The 15,779-nt window shown below is 41.4% G+C and overlaps 1 protein-coding gene across 1 annotated transcript in view; it reads left to right on the top strand.

Annotated features, from left to right (window-relative positions):
• Pon2 (paraoxonase 2) overlaps window positions 1-14,819 on the top strand; it is a 33,121-nt gene extending 18,302 nt beyond the window's left edge. The window contains exons 3-9 of the mRNA XM_052720840.1: window positions 2,904-2,959; window positions 6,512-6,677; window positions 7,323-7,449; window positions 10,278-10,478; window positions 12,473-12,554; window positions 13,293-13,421; window positions 14,051-14,819. Of these exons, the coding sequence (XP_052576800.1) occupies window positions 2,904-2,959; window positions 6,512-6,677; window positions 7,323-7,449; window positions 10,278-10,478; window positions 12,473-12,554; window positions 13,293-13,421; window positions 14,051-14,209 (920 nt within the window). The 3' untranslated portion in view covers window positions 14,210-14,819. The remainder of the gene's footprint in view (window positions 1-2,903; window positions 2,960-6,511; window positions 6,678-7,322; window positions 7,450-10,277; window positions 10,479-12,472; window positions 12,555-13,292; window positions 13,422-14,050) is intronic.
• The last annotated feature ends 960 nt before the right edge of the window (window positions 14,820-15,779 follow it).

Raw genomic sequence — 15,779 nt, 5'->3', positions numbered from 1 at the left:
AAAACATGAAAGCAAAAATTTGGGGGGAAAACCTCAGATTTGGAATTGTCCATGACTGAATTTACAAAGTGAAATGTATGTATGTATGTATGTATGTATGTATGTATGTATGTATGTATGCATGTATGTATGTATCTGTCTGTCTGTCTGTCTGTCTATCTATCTATTATGAATTGATCATTGTGTGGAAGTCAGAGGACAGCTTTGGGGGTAGGTTCTGTAGGCCCCAGGACTCAAATTCAGATACTTAGGCTGTGTGACAAGCTCTACCCACTGAGCTATCTTGCTGCCTACACGTGATGTTTTTAGGGAGAACCAGGTTGTGGTTCGAACAGAAAGTTCACTAAATAATAGGCTGATACTCGTAGGTCATAACAAAGGACTCCAATCCCACCTTCCCAGTTGGAGACACTGATTGGTTGGTTGGTTGACTGACTGACTGACTGACTGACTGATTGATTGATTGATTGATTGATTGATTGATTTACAATCTGCTTAACCTTTCAGAGGCTTCTCTTATATAGAAAATACGAGAAAGTGATACTGCTTCTCAGTATTCTAAAATTATGGAAATTACTTACAAAGAGCTCATAGTGTGTAAGCACTGAATTCCGTTAGCAGCTATGTCTGCTGATATTACTATTGAGTCAGAGAAGGGAGAAAGCTTCTTCCTGCAGAAATGATTTCACTTGCAGCCATTGGAGGGTGATGGGAGCTGATAAAAACTGACTGTGATATTAGCTCTAGACAAGGACATGGGAAAGTAGATCTGGAAAAAGTTCCAAAATAAGCAAGACACAAAGTTCAATTTCCTCACTGGAGTGGGACCATAGGATTAAACGAGATAAAAAGGTACAATGTGGCTGAAATGAAATGTCTTTGAAATTTGTGTTCTTAGTTATTACTACATTACTGGCGTTTGTAGACACTTGTATCTTTATCTTGTTATTGAGTTATTTGTTCATTTACTTATGTATGCATTTAGATTGGGGGTTGGGAGTTGAACATAGCCCCACACATGCCAGGCATGAATCCTGTTACAAAGCTATTCCTGTTGCCTGTAGAAAGCTTGAAAAGTGAAAAGAATAAAGTAATAAAACTCGCTCAGCCTTCTCCCACTCAAGAAACAGTGCTGATGTTTTTGTTATTCTTTTTTTATATGTATGAATATGTACATGAAGCTAAATTTTCTTAAATGATTTTCAGGGGGGAAAGTCAATTGAGTTTCTACTACATGGGCCCAGGGGGGGGAAAAATCCTTCAGCTAGAATTATGTGTGTGTTTCTGTGTGTCTGTGTGCACATGTATGTGGGCCACCTGAGGCCAATGATAGTTAACTCCTAAACTGATTTAAACATTGTGAGAGTCTCTTTTTTTTCGAGACAGAGTTTCTCTGTGTAGTTTTTCGCCTTTCCTGGATCACGCTCTGTAGACCAGGCTGGCCTCGAACTCACAAAGATCTGCCTGCCTCTGCCTCCCGAGTGCTGGGATTAAAGGCATGCGCCACCACCGCCCAGCTCTTTTTTTCTTTTAGCTCAAGCATGAGCTTCGTAAATGATAATAACAACATAGCATCTAATGTCAAAAGTTGAACATACCAGGATATTTGGTGGTTCTTAGACATTTGGAGTTTATCACAGCCCCTTGCATGAATCTGCTATAAATCAAGAACTCTTGTCATAGAAAAGTTCTCATCTGCAAAATAAACAAGACATTTTTCAGTGCGCAGAACTTCAGCATACTCATAAATTTCCCAAAGCCTATCTGTGGCCCTCCAGGGACCCAAGGTCCCCTCCCCACCACTAGAACACGCTTAAGCATTTTTTGTACTAAGACTTCCTTCTGAGGAGCTGACAGGGGCTCACTGTTATAAAGTAAACTTCCTTGTGTTCTCAATTAGGTTTTTTTTTCTTTTCTGTTCTATGATCAGGTAAGAGATACAGGAGGAAAAAAGCCACCTATGGGCAGGGTCATGAATCAAAACCCGAATGGTGGCATAAATGCTTTTTGGTTTTGACAGCCTAGAAATTTTCTCAGCCGTAACCTTTGGAGTGGTCTTAAGGAGGAAGATTAGATCTTGTGGACTGAAAGAATGAGTCATGATTTGGCTTAATATAAGCCATTTTTATCCCTTTCTTGTGTTTGGATCTCTATTATCTGTCTACGAAATGTGTACAGTGAGGCCGTGGGGAAGGTCTTTTGCCTAATTCTTTGCTATACTGTGTGGAGGTTACCGCCGACAATCAATAACAATCAATAGTAATTGTAGCCTAGCCCAGAGACTGGAATCAGAAGCTGTGGTGGGCATAAGTTTACCGTACTTTTCATTCATTTTATTTTTCTAGTTTTTCCTATAACTTTAAGATTAAATTGGAAGTTTTATTTGCTTATGAGAACAAATAGCCACTTTTTCTTTTCCATTTTTTTTTTTTGAGAGGGAGTATGTAATCCCAGGTGTTTTCTCTCTGTTAATGAGAAAAATGTCTTTTTGCTTCAGACTGAATGAGCAGAGAGGGGGACAGGAGATTTGCATGGTTAAATGACTGTGGGCCCTTCCTTGTGGAAGTAATATTCCCCTGTTGTCAATTACTTCTACATAGACATCTGGATGTTTACCCTACAAGTGTGCAGATGTCAACTTGTTCTGTATCGAACTTGAAAATGTGGTGATAACTTGACTTTGATTTGAGTAAACATAAAATATCTAGCATTTAAAGTCAGAAGTTCACTGTGGGAGAGATTTTAGACTGACATTTATTAAAAACAATAGTGCCTTGGAAAAGAAATTGGAACCATCCCTAAAGAAATAGACACTCAGATAAAGTAAACAAAGCCACAGTTATGCTATCTTAAACCAATAGCCGAGTTTGATAATGACATTTATCTCCTCCTTGAACTTGCAGAAGCTGGCGCTGAGGACATTGACATTCTTCCCAATGGTCTGGCTTTCTTTAGTGTGGTGAGTAGCATCTTCTTGTCCCACACACAGTCAGGGACAGACCAGGCTGTTCATTTAAGCCCATAGAGTAGAAACAGATTTTAAATTCCTCACCTCTCAAAGTAAATTTGGAGGAAAAGACAGGGCAGGTTGGATTGAGCAGTGTCCTTCAGCTTTTCCGAGTGCAGAGTTGAAGAGCCTCTGCTCACTGATCCATCAGTTGCCTTTTGTCTCCCAGTTGCTTAGCCTGGTCTACAGAATGAGTTCCAGGATGGTCCGGGCTATACAGAGAATCCCTGTCTTGAAAAAAGAAAATATAAAAATAAAAACAAAACAAATGTTTGAAGCAGAGGGATACTGGAATAGTTGAGGCTGTTACTGTAATTACAAATAGCCATCACCCTCTGTAGCGCTGCCTGGTGATGGAGACGCATTACTGTTGAGAGACATGAGTGAAGAAAGAGGATTATTAGCTGCTGGCACAGGGTTGGTATGAAATACCGACACAGTGGTAGTTTATTCTGCTTCTTGGGCCAGCCAGCGTGAAAGTAGGCAATCACAGATAGATGTTAAAAATTAAGAATTTCTTCTTATGTCCATTTTTTGTGCATAACATCAGTCTTTATCATGAGTGTTTTTATTGTGCCCTTAAATTTACGTAAACTGTGACTATATTGCATTAGTAAACTGCATACAGTGGTGAGTTATCACACAGTTTATTACCACCAGTAAGGCTTCCCTTAAGAATAGAAGGAGAACTCTGCATCTTATAGTTAACCAGATAACCCAGACCATCTCTGCAAATGCGTAAAAACTGTTAGTACATTCAATACTCACTCAATTAAAAGTTCTAAGGGAATTGGAAATAAGAGGAATTCCCAGAAACTAACAGCAAGCACCATTCTTTTGGGAGGCAGGGGCGGGGTGTTTCAAGACAGGGATTCTCTATGTAACAGCCCTGGCTGTCCTGGAACTCACTCTGTGGACTAGGCTGGCCTTGAACTCACCTCTTTCTCAGAGCCTGCCTCTGTCTCCCGAGTCCTGAGATTAAAGATATGCACCACCACTATCCAGCTAGCAAGCACCATTCATTATTATTATTATTATTATTTAATTAAGAAATTTTTCTTTTCATACCAACCACAGATCCCCCTCTCTTCTTTCCTCCTGCTCCCCCCAACTTCTTCCCCCCAACCCATCCCACATTCCCCCCTCCAACAAGGTAAGGCCTCCCATGGGGAGTCAGCAAAGCCTTGTACATTCAATTGAGGCAGGTCCAAACCCCTCCCCACTGCATCAAGACTGAGCAAGGCATCCCACCATAGGTAATGGACTCCAGAAAGACAGCTCATGCACCAGGGATAGAGCCTGACCCCACTGCCAGGGGCACCTTAAATAGACCAAGCTACACAACTGTTTCGCTTATGCAGAGGGCCTAGTCCAGTCCCATGGAGGCTTCACAGCTGTTGATCTAAAGTTTGTGAGTTCATATGAGCTTGGTTCAGTTGTCTCTTTAGATTTCCCCATCATGATCTTGACCCACCTTGCTCATATAATCCCTCTTCCCTCTCTTTGACTGGACTCCTGGAGCTCAGCCTGGTGTTTGCTCTGCATCTGCTTCCATCAGTTACTGACGGAGGCTCTATGATGACAGTTAGGGTGGTCACCAATCTGATTACTGGGGTAGGCCAGCTCAGGCACCCTCTCCACTATTGGCAAGCACCATTCTTAACAGTAAAGTGTAAACCATGTTCCCATTGATGTTCAAGAGGATGGCAAAGTGTTGTCCCCCAAAACGATTGCCAGTCAACTGGAATACCTAATAAGCTAATACAACAAGAAAAAGAAATGTGAGGTAGAAACCAAAAAGACAGAAATGGCCATTATTTTTGGATAATGTGAGCCTCTGTTTTTTTTTTTAAACAACCCAGAGAGTCAACTAATAGACTGTTAGTAATTAGAGAAGATGTGTACTCAAAATGAACATATAAAATGCCAGAGCTTTCCCCATGCTATACCAAAGACCAAGTGATCAGCTATGTTCCATTCAGACACAGGTACTCACTTGGTGATTAAGAAGTAGTATGTTAGAGGGGGCATAGGTACCAGAATACATAATAGACATCAAAAGAACAAAATAGAGAGTCCCCTAACAGACCAATATGAAAATGACGGTCCAGGACAGGGGAAAGGAGACACTATAGATTGAGTTATTTGCCATGCTCCAGGTCCTGGGCTTTAGCAGGAAATAGAAAAGAGTCCTGGCTTATGTTCCTACCATTCTGGTCAAGATGAGATAGAGATGGGGCAGTGGAGAATGATGGTTCTGGTGCGTGTGGCATCATGCTGTCATTTGGGAATGGAGATGAGATCTGGCTGGTTCAGGACATTGCTGAACTCAGGTGGATGAGAGTGTGAATCTTGCCCATTTGGTGAGAAGAGACTTGTGCATGGCAAGGACAGTACACAAGCCCCGAGGATTGGGCAAACAAGCTGGGTGGAGGTGGTAATCTCACCACCATATAACTTCTTCCTTGCCCCATGCAATGGTATCTACTACATAGTACTCACGTAGACATTAATACGTATACATTCCAGTGGCACTGTTGGGATGGAGAAAAGGAAGCCAGAGGAAGGGGGAAGGCCAGGTCAGGTGGATGTTGCACATGGAGGCTGCCTCACTGGAAATGTGACATCTGGAATAGATGTAGATAAACTGAGGGATGGAGCCCTGCATCTCTGCAGGGAAGCATTCCTGGGCAGTGGTTCTGTGAGTAAACTCTGGTGTGAGAACATGCTTGCTTATTAAGAAGGGTCAGGAAACCTGGATGCTTAAGGCATTGTGGGTATGGAAGAAAGTCATGGGTTGAGGTGAGAGATGGGCATGGGAGGTAGGGAGGGTGAGAAAGACCTGTCACAAAGAGCCTTCAAGCCATCCTAAAATCTTTTCTTGTAATAAGACTGAGGTGGGAAGCCATTAGCCTTTTGGTTAAAGGTGTGTCATAATCTGCCACAATCTGGATGCAGAGGGAACATAGACATCAGGAAGGAAAGGCTGTTTTCCTGGTCCTGAAATGTCAGTGAGGGTAGCCATGGAGGAGTGGAGTAAACTACCCATCTCTGTACGAAGGGATGTCCTTTCAAGGTAACACCAACAGACTTCGCTGACCAGTTGTCTGCCCTGCTCAAGCCTTCCAGCCCCTTGCAGAGTGCAGGCCCGGGATGGGAGGGTTTTGACAGTTCATATGTGACCTTCTGCTCTCCTGACCCTCAGTTCTGCCTGGAGTCTCTCAGTCCACCACTTGTTTGGTAGCTGTTCCAGAGAACCGATCTGAGTCATCTGTCAGAGCGCAACAAAACGATCTGTTGTTTATCTTTCCAGCTCCCAGGTCTCTTCCTTCTTTTGTTCCGTTTCCTTGGTGCTCCAACCTGTCCACCCCGCCTTTTTCTTTATATCTGTGGCTCTGTGCCACCAGCTTTAAGTGATGCTGCTTATCATTCGTGCGCAGTACGTACCTGACTCAAGAGGGTGCTTAAGCCTGTGTTTCGTTTTTCCTCCCACTGTTTCCAAAGGGCCTCAAGTTTCCAGGGCTCCACAGCTTTGCCCCAGATAAGCCTGGAGGAATACTGATGATGGATCTCAAAGAAGAAAAACCCAGGGCACTGGAATTAAGAGTCAGCTGGGGCTTCGATCTGGCTTCATTTAACCCGCATGGCATTAGCACTTTCATAGATGGTGGTAAGAGCTGATGAGCTACCGAGGTGAAGAAACACACAGTGCTCAGTGGGGCGCTGTGGAAAATAACCTTGAACACACACACACACACACACACACACACACACACACACACACACACACATACACACACACACACACACATACACATACACACACACACACACACACACACACACACACACACACACACACACACACTCAAAGGGGACAATGACCTCATGAAACAGGCCTGTGTTCTTCCCACCAGCCGCTGGTCCACAGGTCTCCTAGGCTGGCAGTGCACTCTGCTGCATTTTGAAATGTCTAGCAATTAACAACCAAAAGAATGTTTAGATGTCCTGACATTTTCATATACCCGTGACCACTGGATTAAAAAGAGCTGGGTCTCCCATTGAGCCTATGAACACATTATGCATGAATTCTGTATATAGAGTGGGGGCCACTCCTTCTTAAAGGTCAGGGGACCAGTGATCAGGACTAACGCCAAGCCAATGGCAGCCAGAAGGTCTAGCAAAAAAAAAAAAATGATCTGGTAGGGTATTGTGCCTTCAGCCTTCCCATGCCCGTGGTATTCAAGTGTCACTGCCTGCCCTCGGGTCCTGTGTGTATGTCTTATGATCTAACTCTGCTCTGTCCATCCTTTAGATGACACTGTTTATCTCTTTGTTGTGAACCACCCGGAATTCAAGAACACAGTGGAAATTTTTAAATTTGAAGAAGAAGAAAATTCTCTGTTGCACCTGAAGACAATTAAACATGAACTCCTTCCAAGGTACCCTCCTTCTGTCCTCATTTGCCTGGCTATCTCTGGAATGTCTATGTATGTGTGTGTACGTGCGTGTGTGCAGACCAGAGGACAGCCTTGGGTATCATTCCACAGAAGCTATCTACCATGTATTTGAGATGGTCTTTTGTCAACCTGGAGTTTACCTAGTAATCTCTGCTGGGTGGCCAGGGATGCTCTTCCTACCTACCCGTCTGGGACTATAAGCATGTGCTGACATCTGGCTTTTTTGCCATGGATTGTGAGGACTGAGCTCAGGTCCTCATGCAAGCATGGCAGTAGCTTTGCTAACTGCTGTCTTCTCAGCCCCCATTGCTGACATTTTCCAACACTCATTATTTTGGGTGATCCTCTCATCTTTTGTGAGGGCTTGCTTACGTTAGCTAATACATAATATAAAGCCTAACATATGATATCTTATATGTTTTTCGGGAATTTATAAATGTATATGTGTATTAAGCGGGTTAAACCATTTCCAAACTGAAATCCAAAGTCTGAAATGAGCTGTAATTTGAGTCTTTTTTAACCATGATGCCACAGGCAGATAATCCACAGCATGACATCTTCTTTCTCGTACATTTAAAAAAAATCATTTTGTGGTTCCCTGTGCAAGATCTGTACAGTATCAAGCAGTCATCATTCTAACCTGGAAAGGGGTTCAAAAGACCACATCCCAATCTGTTGGCAGTTGGTCCTTGGGAGAGGGAGGGTGTGGCCTCTCATAGGCTGACCACGCTGCAGTGAGTGGTACCATGCCCATGGCATTCAGACAGCATAAATTAGACTCAGTGGATCATATTTTAAAAATTAGAGAACATGAAATTTGGAGGGAGACATGATGGGGATTGAGGTCTAAGAGGAGTTGGAAGGAGATAGTAAGGGTAGATATAATCAAAATGAATTGTAAAAACATATGAAATTCTCAAAGGAAGAAACTAATATATATTATTTTATATATATATATACATATACATACATATATATATATACTATTTTGTAAAATTAAGGTCTGTGAAATGTAAATGAGTTTCATGTTCAGACTTGGGCCCCATCCACAAGAGAGATCTCATTATAATGTTTCTGCAAATCTCAAAAAATCAGAATCACTTCTAGTCTCCCAAGGATTCTGGATAAGGGACACTCAACATCTCTGTCTCATTCTTTCTCTGTCCCGTGTGTGTGTGTGTGTGTGTGTGTGTGTGTGTGTGTGTGTGTGTGTGTGTGTGTGTGTGTGTGTGTTTTCCATGTAGATAAGGGAAAGTATAGCTGATGCCCCTTTTCATAATGATTAATGTTCTGAATGAACTCCCTTGAGAAATGATGAAACACCAGACTTCAGGGTGACACTGTTCAGGCCCGGTTTGAGAACAGAAGATAAACCCTGCCACTTTTTATAGCTGTCACCCTCATCTCAATAACTTAGCACTCAAATCCCTGCCCTTCCCTGGGGGAGCACCTAGTCTTCAGTGGGGCTCACATGCTTTATGCAAAGCACACTCGAGGGGTTCATGATTGCTGTGAGCTAATGTCCCTGCAGAATTGAGTATCCAAGTTGGAAGGGCAGCACTACTACCAAAAGGACATTGATGGAAAGTGTGACTCAAGGGGACCCACAGATTCCTTCCAGCTCGGCTTGCACTAGACTCCTGCTTTGAGTTTAAACTTGATAGATATTTTTTAATCTTTACTTCCCTCTCTAGGTTATAAGCATGTAACGTCCAATCATTCTTCCCCAAAATGCACTTCATAATAAACAGGAGCATGAATACCAGTCAGGCAGAGTCTGATTTGTGGAGATTTTTCGGAAAAAAAAATAATAAAGCCTTCCTTGTAGCTCTGTATTTTTCATTTGACAGAGAAGAAAGCAGCGCTTTCAGAAATTTTTGCATAAGATAATTGGAATTTCAATTTAATAACGCCCTTGCCTAACTGGTTGGAAACGGTAATTGTTTTTAGCATATCAATCTCTCTCTTGAAGCACTGTGCTCAGAACATTTTATCATCTGTCTCTCTGCAAGTGTTTATTGAATGTTCGTTCATTGCTGGCTTGGCAGCTTTGCGAGGCAGGTAGAAATTGAACAGTCAACCTTAGTTTGACTAATGACTAAGCAAGAGACCTGAGGAAAGTCCAGCAGCAGAATAAACGAGAGTGGAATAAATGTGAGTGACAGCCTAGTGACAGGCAGGGCCTGGCCAGTTCCACACCTGAGCAGCTCTGTCCTTATAGGCAGTTGTTAAAGCCTGTAATGTTCATGTCAGAAAACATGCTTTTAGCTGGCCATGATGGCACACACCTATAATACTAGACTGAGGTGTTAGAGGAAATCAGGGATTCAAGGTTGTTTTCAACTACACAGTGATTTCCAAGCCAGCCTGGCCTACCAGGGACCCTGTGTCAAAAATAATAATAATAAAAGAATACTTTTTTCTTTCTTTTTCTGAGACAGAGTCTCAGTGTGTGACCCTGAGCTTGAACTCAGGTTCCTTCTTCCTCTACTTCCCAAGTTCTGAGATTACGTGTGTGCCATTGCACCTGGCTGGATAGCGTTCCTTTTATAAAGGGTCCTGCCTTGATTGCCAAAGGGCTTGTCCTCTAGTTACCTGGTACTGTGTGATATTGTTCTCTTGCAGTTATCTCCAAAGTGCATTGCTTCTGGCTCTGGATCATGTCATCTGGATCATCGTCATGTGATTATAGCGTCCCTTTTCTTGGAAACCTGCCCCAAATTTTAAAGCCCTGCTGCATAAAGCTTGTGAACAGTCATCTAGTCTTCTATGCTTTTGATTTCCGCTCCTGTGTTGTGTTTCTCTTTCAGTGTGAATGACATCATAGCTGTTGGGCCGGCCCACTTCTATGCCACCAATGACCACTATTTCTCAGATCCTTTCTTAAAGTATTTGGAGACATACTTGAACCTACGCTGGGCAAATGTCGTTTACTACAGTCCAGATGAAGTTAAGCTGGTGGCAGAAGGATTCGATTCAGCCAATGGGATCACTATTTCACCTGATAAGAAGTACAGCTCCTTACACAGGATCTTCACTTCTCCTAAATAAACTGTCCCCATAAACAAATCCCTTAGGTTCCAACATATCCTTTTTAATTTCTTGTGTAGCAATATAGTTTACATATTAAATAACACTACAATAGAATGAATTGATGTTTTAGATATAAGATAAAAGGAAAATTTCCAGGTTTTAAAACTCATTCAAAACAAAAATTTAAATTAATTAATTAGTCACTCTATCGATTATTTTCTTCTAGCATAAGGATGATTTTAAAACCATTTCTTTGTTTGTGGATACTTGATTATTTATTTTCCATATCTAGACCACCTATGCTTCTCATTTAGCACCACAACCAGTTACTATTTTAAAGTAAAAACTCCCTGAGGCAGTATTAAAACATAGTGGTTAAACTTGAGGATTTTAGACTTAAACAGATTTGGGTTCAAATCCCAGGTAAGGTATCAGTTACTTTGTGGTGAGTGCCACTTACTTGAATACTTGTACAAAATTTTTGTAGAGTGAAACCCTGTGAATAGACAGACCTCCTGTGAATCTTTTCTATGTTAGCCTTAATGTACGTTGTTGAATTGTTTTCCAAAAATTCTTTTCTTATTTTTATTCTTAGTTTTCCTCTGCCTTAACCTCACTGAACAATGTAAACTGCCACAAGGAATCTGACATTCCTCGATAATTCATTGTTCTTTTGTGGTGCGGTTTGTCCTTTCCTTTTTAGTCAGAAAACAAATATAGATCATTTAACCCGTCTCTCACTGTCCCAGTCCGCCCTTTCCAGTCAAGTCTCTGTTCTTCCCACTTCTAGAATTTCTGTGTTTGTTGCAGCTTGCTTTCAGCCTTCCCCCATCTTTTGTTCTCTGGCCACTGTGGTCCACCTGTGGTCAGGTAGCCCATCCCCATCTCTGGCTGCAAGTGTCTACCACAGCACCAGTCGACACTTTGTCATCAGGCCACTTCTTTCTTAAGCGTTCAGTAGAGCCCAAGTCCCTGTCAGATCAAGGGGGAAAGGTCTGGACTTGCTGTCATGGAGTAGTTCCACCTTCCCTTAGCCATTTCCACACTCCCCATAAGACAATGAGCTCTTTATGTGGCTGACCCTTGTCTAGAACTCACACTCCTTGGCCTTGGCTCACCTGCTTTCACAAAGAGCTCTGTCCCCTGCTCTGGTGTAAGAGACCCCTCCTGTGAGGGTCTTTCAGCACCCAGACATTTCTTCAGTCTCTAGACTTGACTATTTCTCATGGTACTGTGACAGTTATTGACTACGGGATTTCATGTGCACAAACCAGTTTGAACTGGTCAACATGTTGGAAATGTTTGAAGAGCGAAGTTGTGTCCCTTCCCTGTGTGTATGTTACGCGGTCAGGGAGTCTGGCCTCACACAGGAAGACTGCTCAGTGAGACAGTTGACATGCAATACTGGATTCCAAGTTCAGGCCTTAATCTCACGCACTGCCCCTTAGACATGCAGTTCTGGATAAATACTTGCCTTAATATTAAGACACTGTGAGTACTAATACTTTATTAAACATTAATACATATTAATAAATATTTAAAGTAGTATTCCATGCCATGTCATTGTATGTGCCCATGTTAAAAATATTAAAATGTATGGCATAAGGTAGAACCTTTTTCTTATAAAACCAAACTTTTTTTGTTATTTCAGTGAACTTTCTTTAGTTATATTTGAAATATAAGTGAATATTTATATATATATTATGAAATATATTTATAATATTATAAACTTTATATTCAATTGATATTTTTTCTTACAAACCTCTTAAAAACTAATTTAATACCCCATGATTGTTGTAGCACCACTGAACTGATTTTGAAGGCTTTTTTTAAAAATGAAAGTTGACCTTTATCCAGCATTCCTCCCACACATCCCTATGACCTCCTCAGCAGGTTTCAGGACCTTCTCTTTCCTGCTGTATTAAGACATCTCTGCTGGCAGAAAGTGCTAACCGGTGTCTTTTCTGAACAGCTATGTCTACGTTGCTGACATACTAGCTCATGAAATCCATGTTTTGGAAAAACAACCTAATATGAATTTAACTCAACTGAAGGCAAGTATTTCATTTTCTGTGTAGCTACTGACTGATTGTTCTTTGCAGTACTCTAGCTGGGCTAACTCTAACAGTATCACATTGAAAACTCATCATGGGTACAGACAGGGCAGCCCATCTGTGTCCTTCCATATCCCCTCCCTCCAACAAGACAAATCTGTTGGCAGCTGCCACTAGGACGGACAGTGATTGCAGCTGGCAGTGGACTGAGTGATATTGACATGAGGTTTAGGACTGTTCTGTGAAGTATTGATGACGTCTAATGAATTCCAATAAGACTTTTCACAATTGAAAAGAAATAGTTGAGTTTTCAAATGAAGATTTATGTGCATTCAGTTTTTTCAATAATAAATGAAGGTAGAAATTGAGTTGCTCACCGTTGTTACTTTCTGCCTGCCAACAAACACATATTTTAGGCTGATTAAGAATTTTCTGTCTTGCTTTGATGGACTTTCTAAAGCTAACTGATCGTTGTGTATCTTTTGAAACAAAAGGAGTTCATTATTGTTATTATTTGTACAGATGGATTCTCACCCTAGGTTCTCTGTTTTCAGAGGGGGTGAAGAACGGCTCCAAGCCAGTTCATTACATTTATTTTCAGCGCTATCGGTGTCAGAAGGGCAGGTGTGGGGAGATGCGTGCGGTGCTCCCACACGCATAGGAACAGGAAAGGTTAGCTCTAAATTATTTAATCAGGTTGCTTGCCTCACTTAGACAGTGACATTATTTCTTTGTAAGGTTCTGCAGTTGGGCACGCTGGTGGACAATTTGTCTATTGATCCTTCTTCGGGTGACCTCTGGGTTGGCTGTCATCCTAACGGCCAGAAGCTCTTCGTGTATGACCCAAACCATCCTCCGTCGTCAGAGGTTTTTATATTTTGAGTTTTTCCACCTTCATTATTCAAGTCCTCTGAACTAACAATGCAATAAACTGTCACAAGGATGATTTGTTAGTTCTTTTAAACCAATAATACAATAAACCTGGGAGGTAGTTTTGTAATTGCTTTAAGCCAATAATTGGCAAAATGTTACATTGTTCAAATGCTTTGAGAAAAGTAATCTTTTGATGAATTAAATTATGGTGGAAACTAGTCAAAAGTCATTTTTATAAAGACATGGGTCCTGTTCATGTGGTATGCTGGCAATTTTAAAAATATCTGGTTTATTGTCAACTCACCACATGACATGAGTTTTGTGCATGTTGAAGTAGCGTCAAAGTGGGCACAGTGGTGGGAGCCTATTTCTATTAATGCTGAATTGCTATAATCACACAAAATCCCGTGTTGGCATGGCATGACTAGGTGCTTTAAAAAGTCCTTTCTTTGTGGGCTGGAGAAAGTACATTAATTTAGGCATTAAGGAGATTGGTAACTGACTGCTGTTTGTAACAGCATGCCTTCTTAATCATGTGTCTTTGGGGAAGACAAGGAGTTATTGGTGCTTGAGTGGCATGGGTGTGTGAAGTTCTTTATTAATACTTTGTATCTCCTGAGTAGGTTCTCCGCATCCAGAACATTCTATCCGAGAAGCCGTCAGTGACTACAGTGTATATCAACAACGGGTCTGTCCTCCAGGGAAGTTCCGTGGCGACCATATATGATAGGAAACTTCTTGTAGGCACTTTATACCAGCGAGCCTTGTACTGTGAACTCTAAATAGCATTTTTGGCACACAAGTGGCAAAATAATCTTTTGATGAATTGCTAATTCTGAGGGAATTTAACCATCAATACTGACCTAAGAATATACCACATGCATAGTTAATTTTATTTCAATAAGGAAAGGCCCACAATTCTGATGCACTTTTAGCATCAAAAGAAAATGAACTTTATTATTGTTATTCTTTAAATGCCAATCCAGGGAGAAAGAAGAAGCTGCTTTTTCGTAAAGTGAAGGCGTTTTGCACAGAGGGGTTTCACCTTCGTGCCCCACCACGTAGAAGCTACTGAAACAGGCCGAGCTATAAAAATGCCAGCGGCTTCTGTCCCCATGCTGTGACCACTGTGCGTGTTCAGGACTACTGATAGATAACATTTTGATGTTCTGTACTTACAGCTTTGTTTACCGGTTTACAAGTTTAAATCATATTAAAGACTAACCAAAATCAAGGTTGTGTTTATGTTTAATTCCTGAAGCAGATTCTCAGGAGAACAGGAAGGCAGTGACTTTTAGGGAATTGGGTTGGACAAGAATGGCCATGTTAATTTCTCATGAAAGCTCAGTGTAAAAGGGCTCTTTATCGGAAAAATAAAATCAAACAACTGAATACTGTAGTTCAAATTTTTATTTATCTTTTCTTAGAAACGGAATCTCATTACATAGCTCTGTCTGACTTGGAAATTGTTGTGTAGACCAAAGTGGCCTTAAACTCACAGAGATCCACTTACCAATGCCAAAGCCAGCCTTCAAATTTTCAGTTCTTAAAGCATCTCCTGTAGGTTCTCTTCCTAAATAGAAGCCCACTTTCAGTACAAAGAGGAGGTAAAAGCTTGGATCTGGCATCTTATATCTTACCTACTCAGTGAACAGTACTATGACCAGAAGCAGGAGAGGTGTGGTCGGCTGTTCAAGCCTGCCTGCTTAGGTAGCGCTACACCCCGTCAGGGTTAAGGGTGCCAGCATCACAGGAGAAACATTTCCCCCCCTCCAGCTCCAAGAAGAGTCCTGAAGAGAGACTTTAATGTGTTTCTTTCTGTTGTCACTTATGTTTTTTATTAAAATTTTATTATAAAGAACTTGCACATAAACCACCATCGTCGCCATTGTCAAAGCCTTTTGTTTCGCTTCCCCCATCTTCCTCATTATCATTGAGATGCTTGTCAGTTAGTTATCAAATGTCCAACAATAGGGAAGCACCACTCTCATTATTTCATTTAATCTTAATTGCAGCCTTGAGGGAATAGATGTCGATATTGTACCGTTGTTAACATTTCACAGCCGGTCAAGGTCACACACCTCCTAAGGGTGAATATCAATCTGTTTATAATGCCGGACCCTGTGCCATTAGCAGTCATATGAAGCTACTGCCATAGAAACAGCACTTCAGAGTTACCCATTCCCTATTGTATTCAGTGTGTTCTGCTGAGGGTTTCCTTCCAAGATACCAACTTGAATTCTGTGTTTTGTGAAATGATTTAATGGCTTTAGAATGAAAATTGCAGAGGTAGTCTTAAACTTGGGCTCTGGTTTATTTAGCCTGTATTTGTATTTATATTTCTCTGCTATT

Source organism: Peromyscus californicus, unplaced genomic scaffold (assembly GCF_007827085.1).
Source record: "Peromyscus californicus insignis strain IS unplaced genomic scaffold, ASM782708v3 Scaffold_6__1_contigs__length_162567912, whole genome shotgun sequence".
NCBI classification, from domain to species: Eukaryota; Metazoa; Chordata; class Mammalia; order Rodentia; family Cricetidae; genus Peromyscus; species Peromyscus californicus.
The sequence above is the reverse complement of the archived record's forward strand: the minus strand, read 5'-3'. Positions and strand labels throughout refer to the sequence as shown.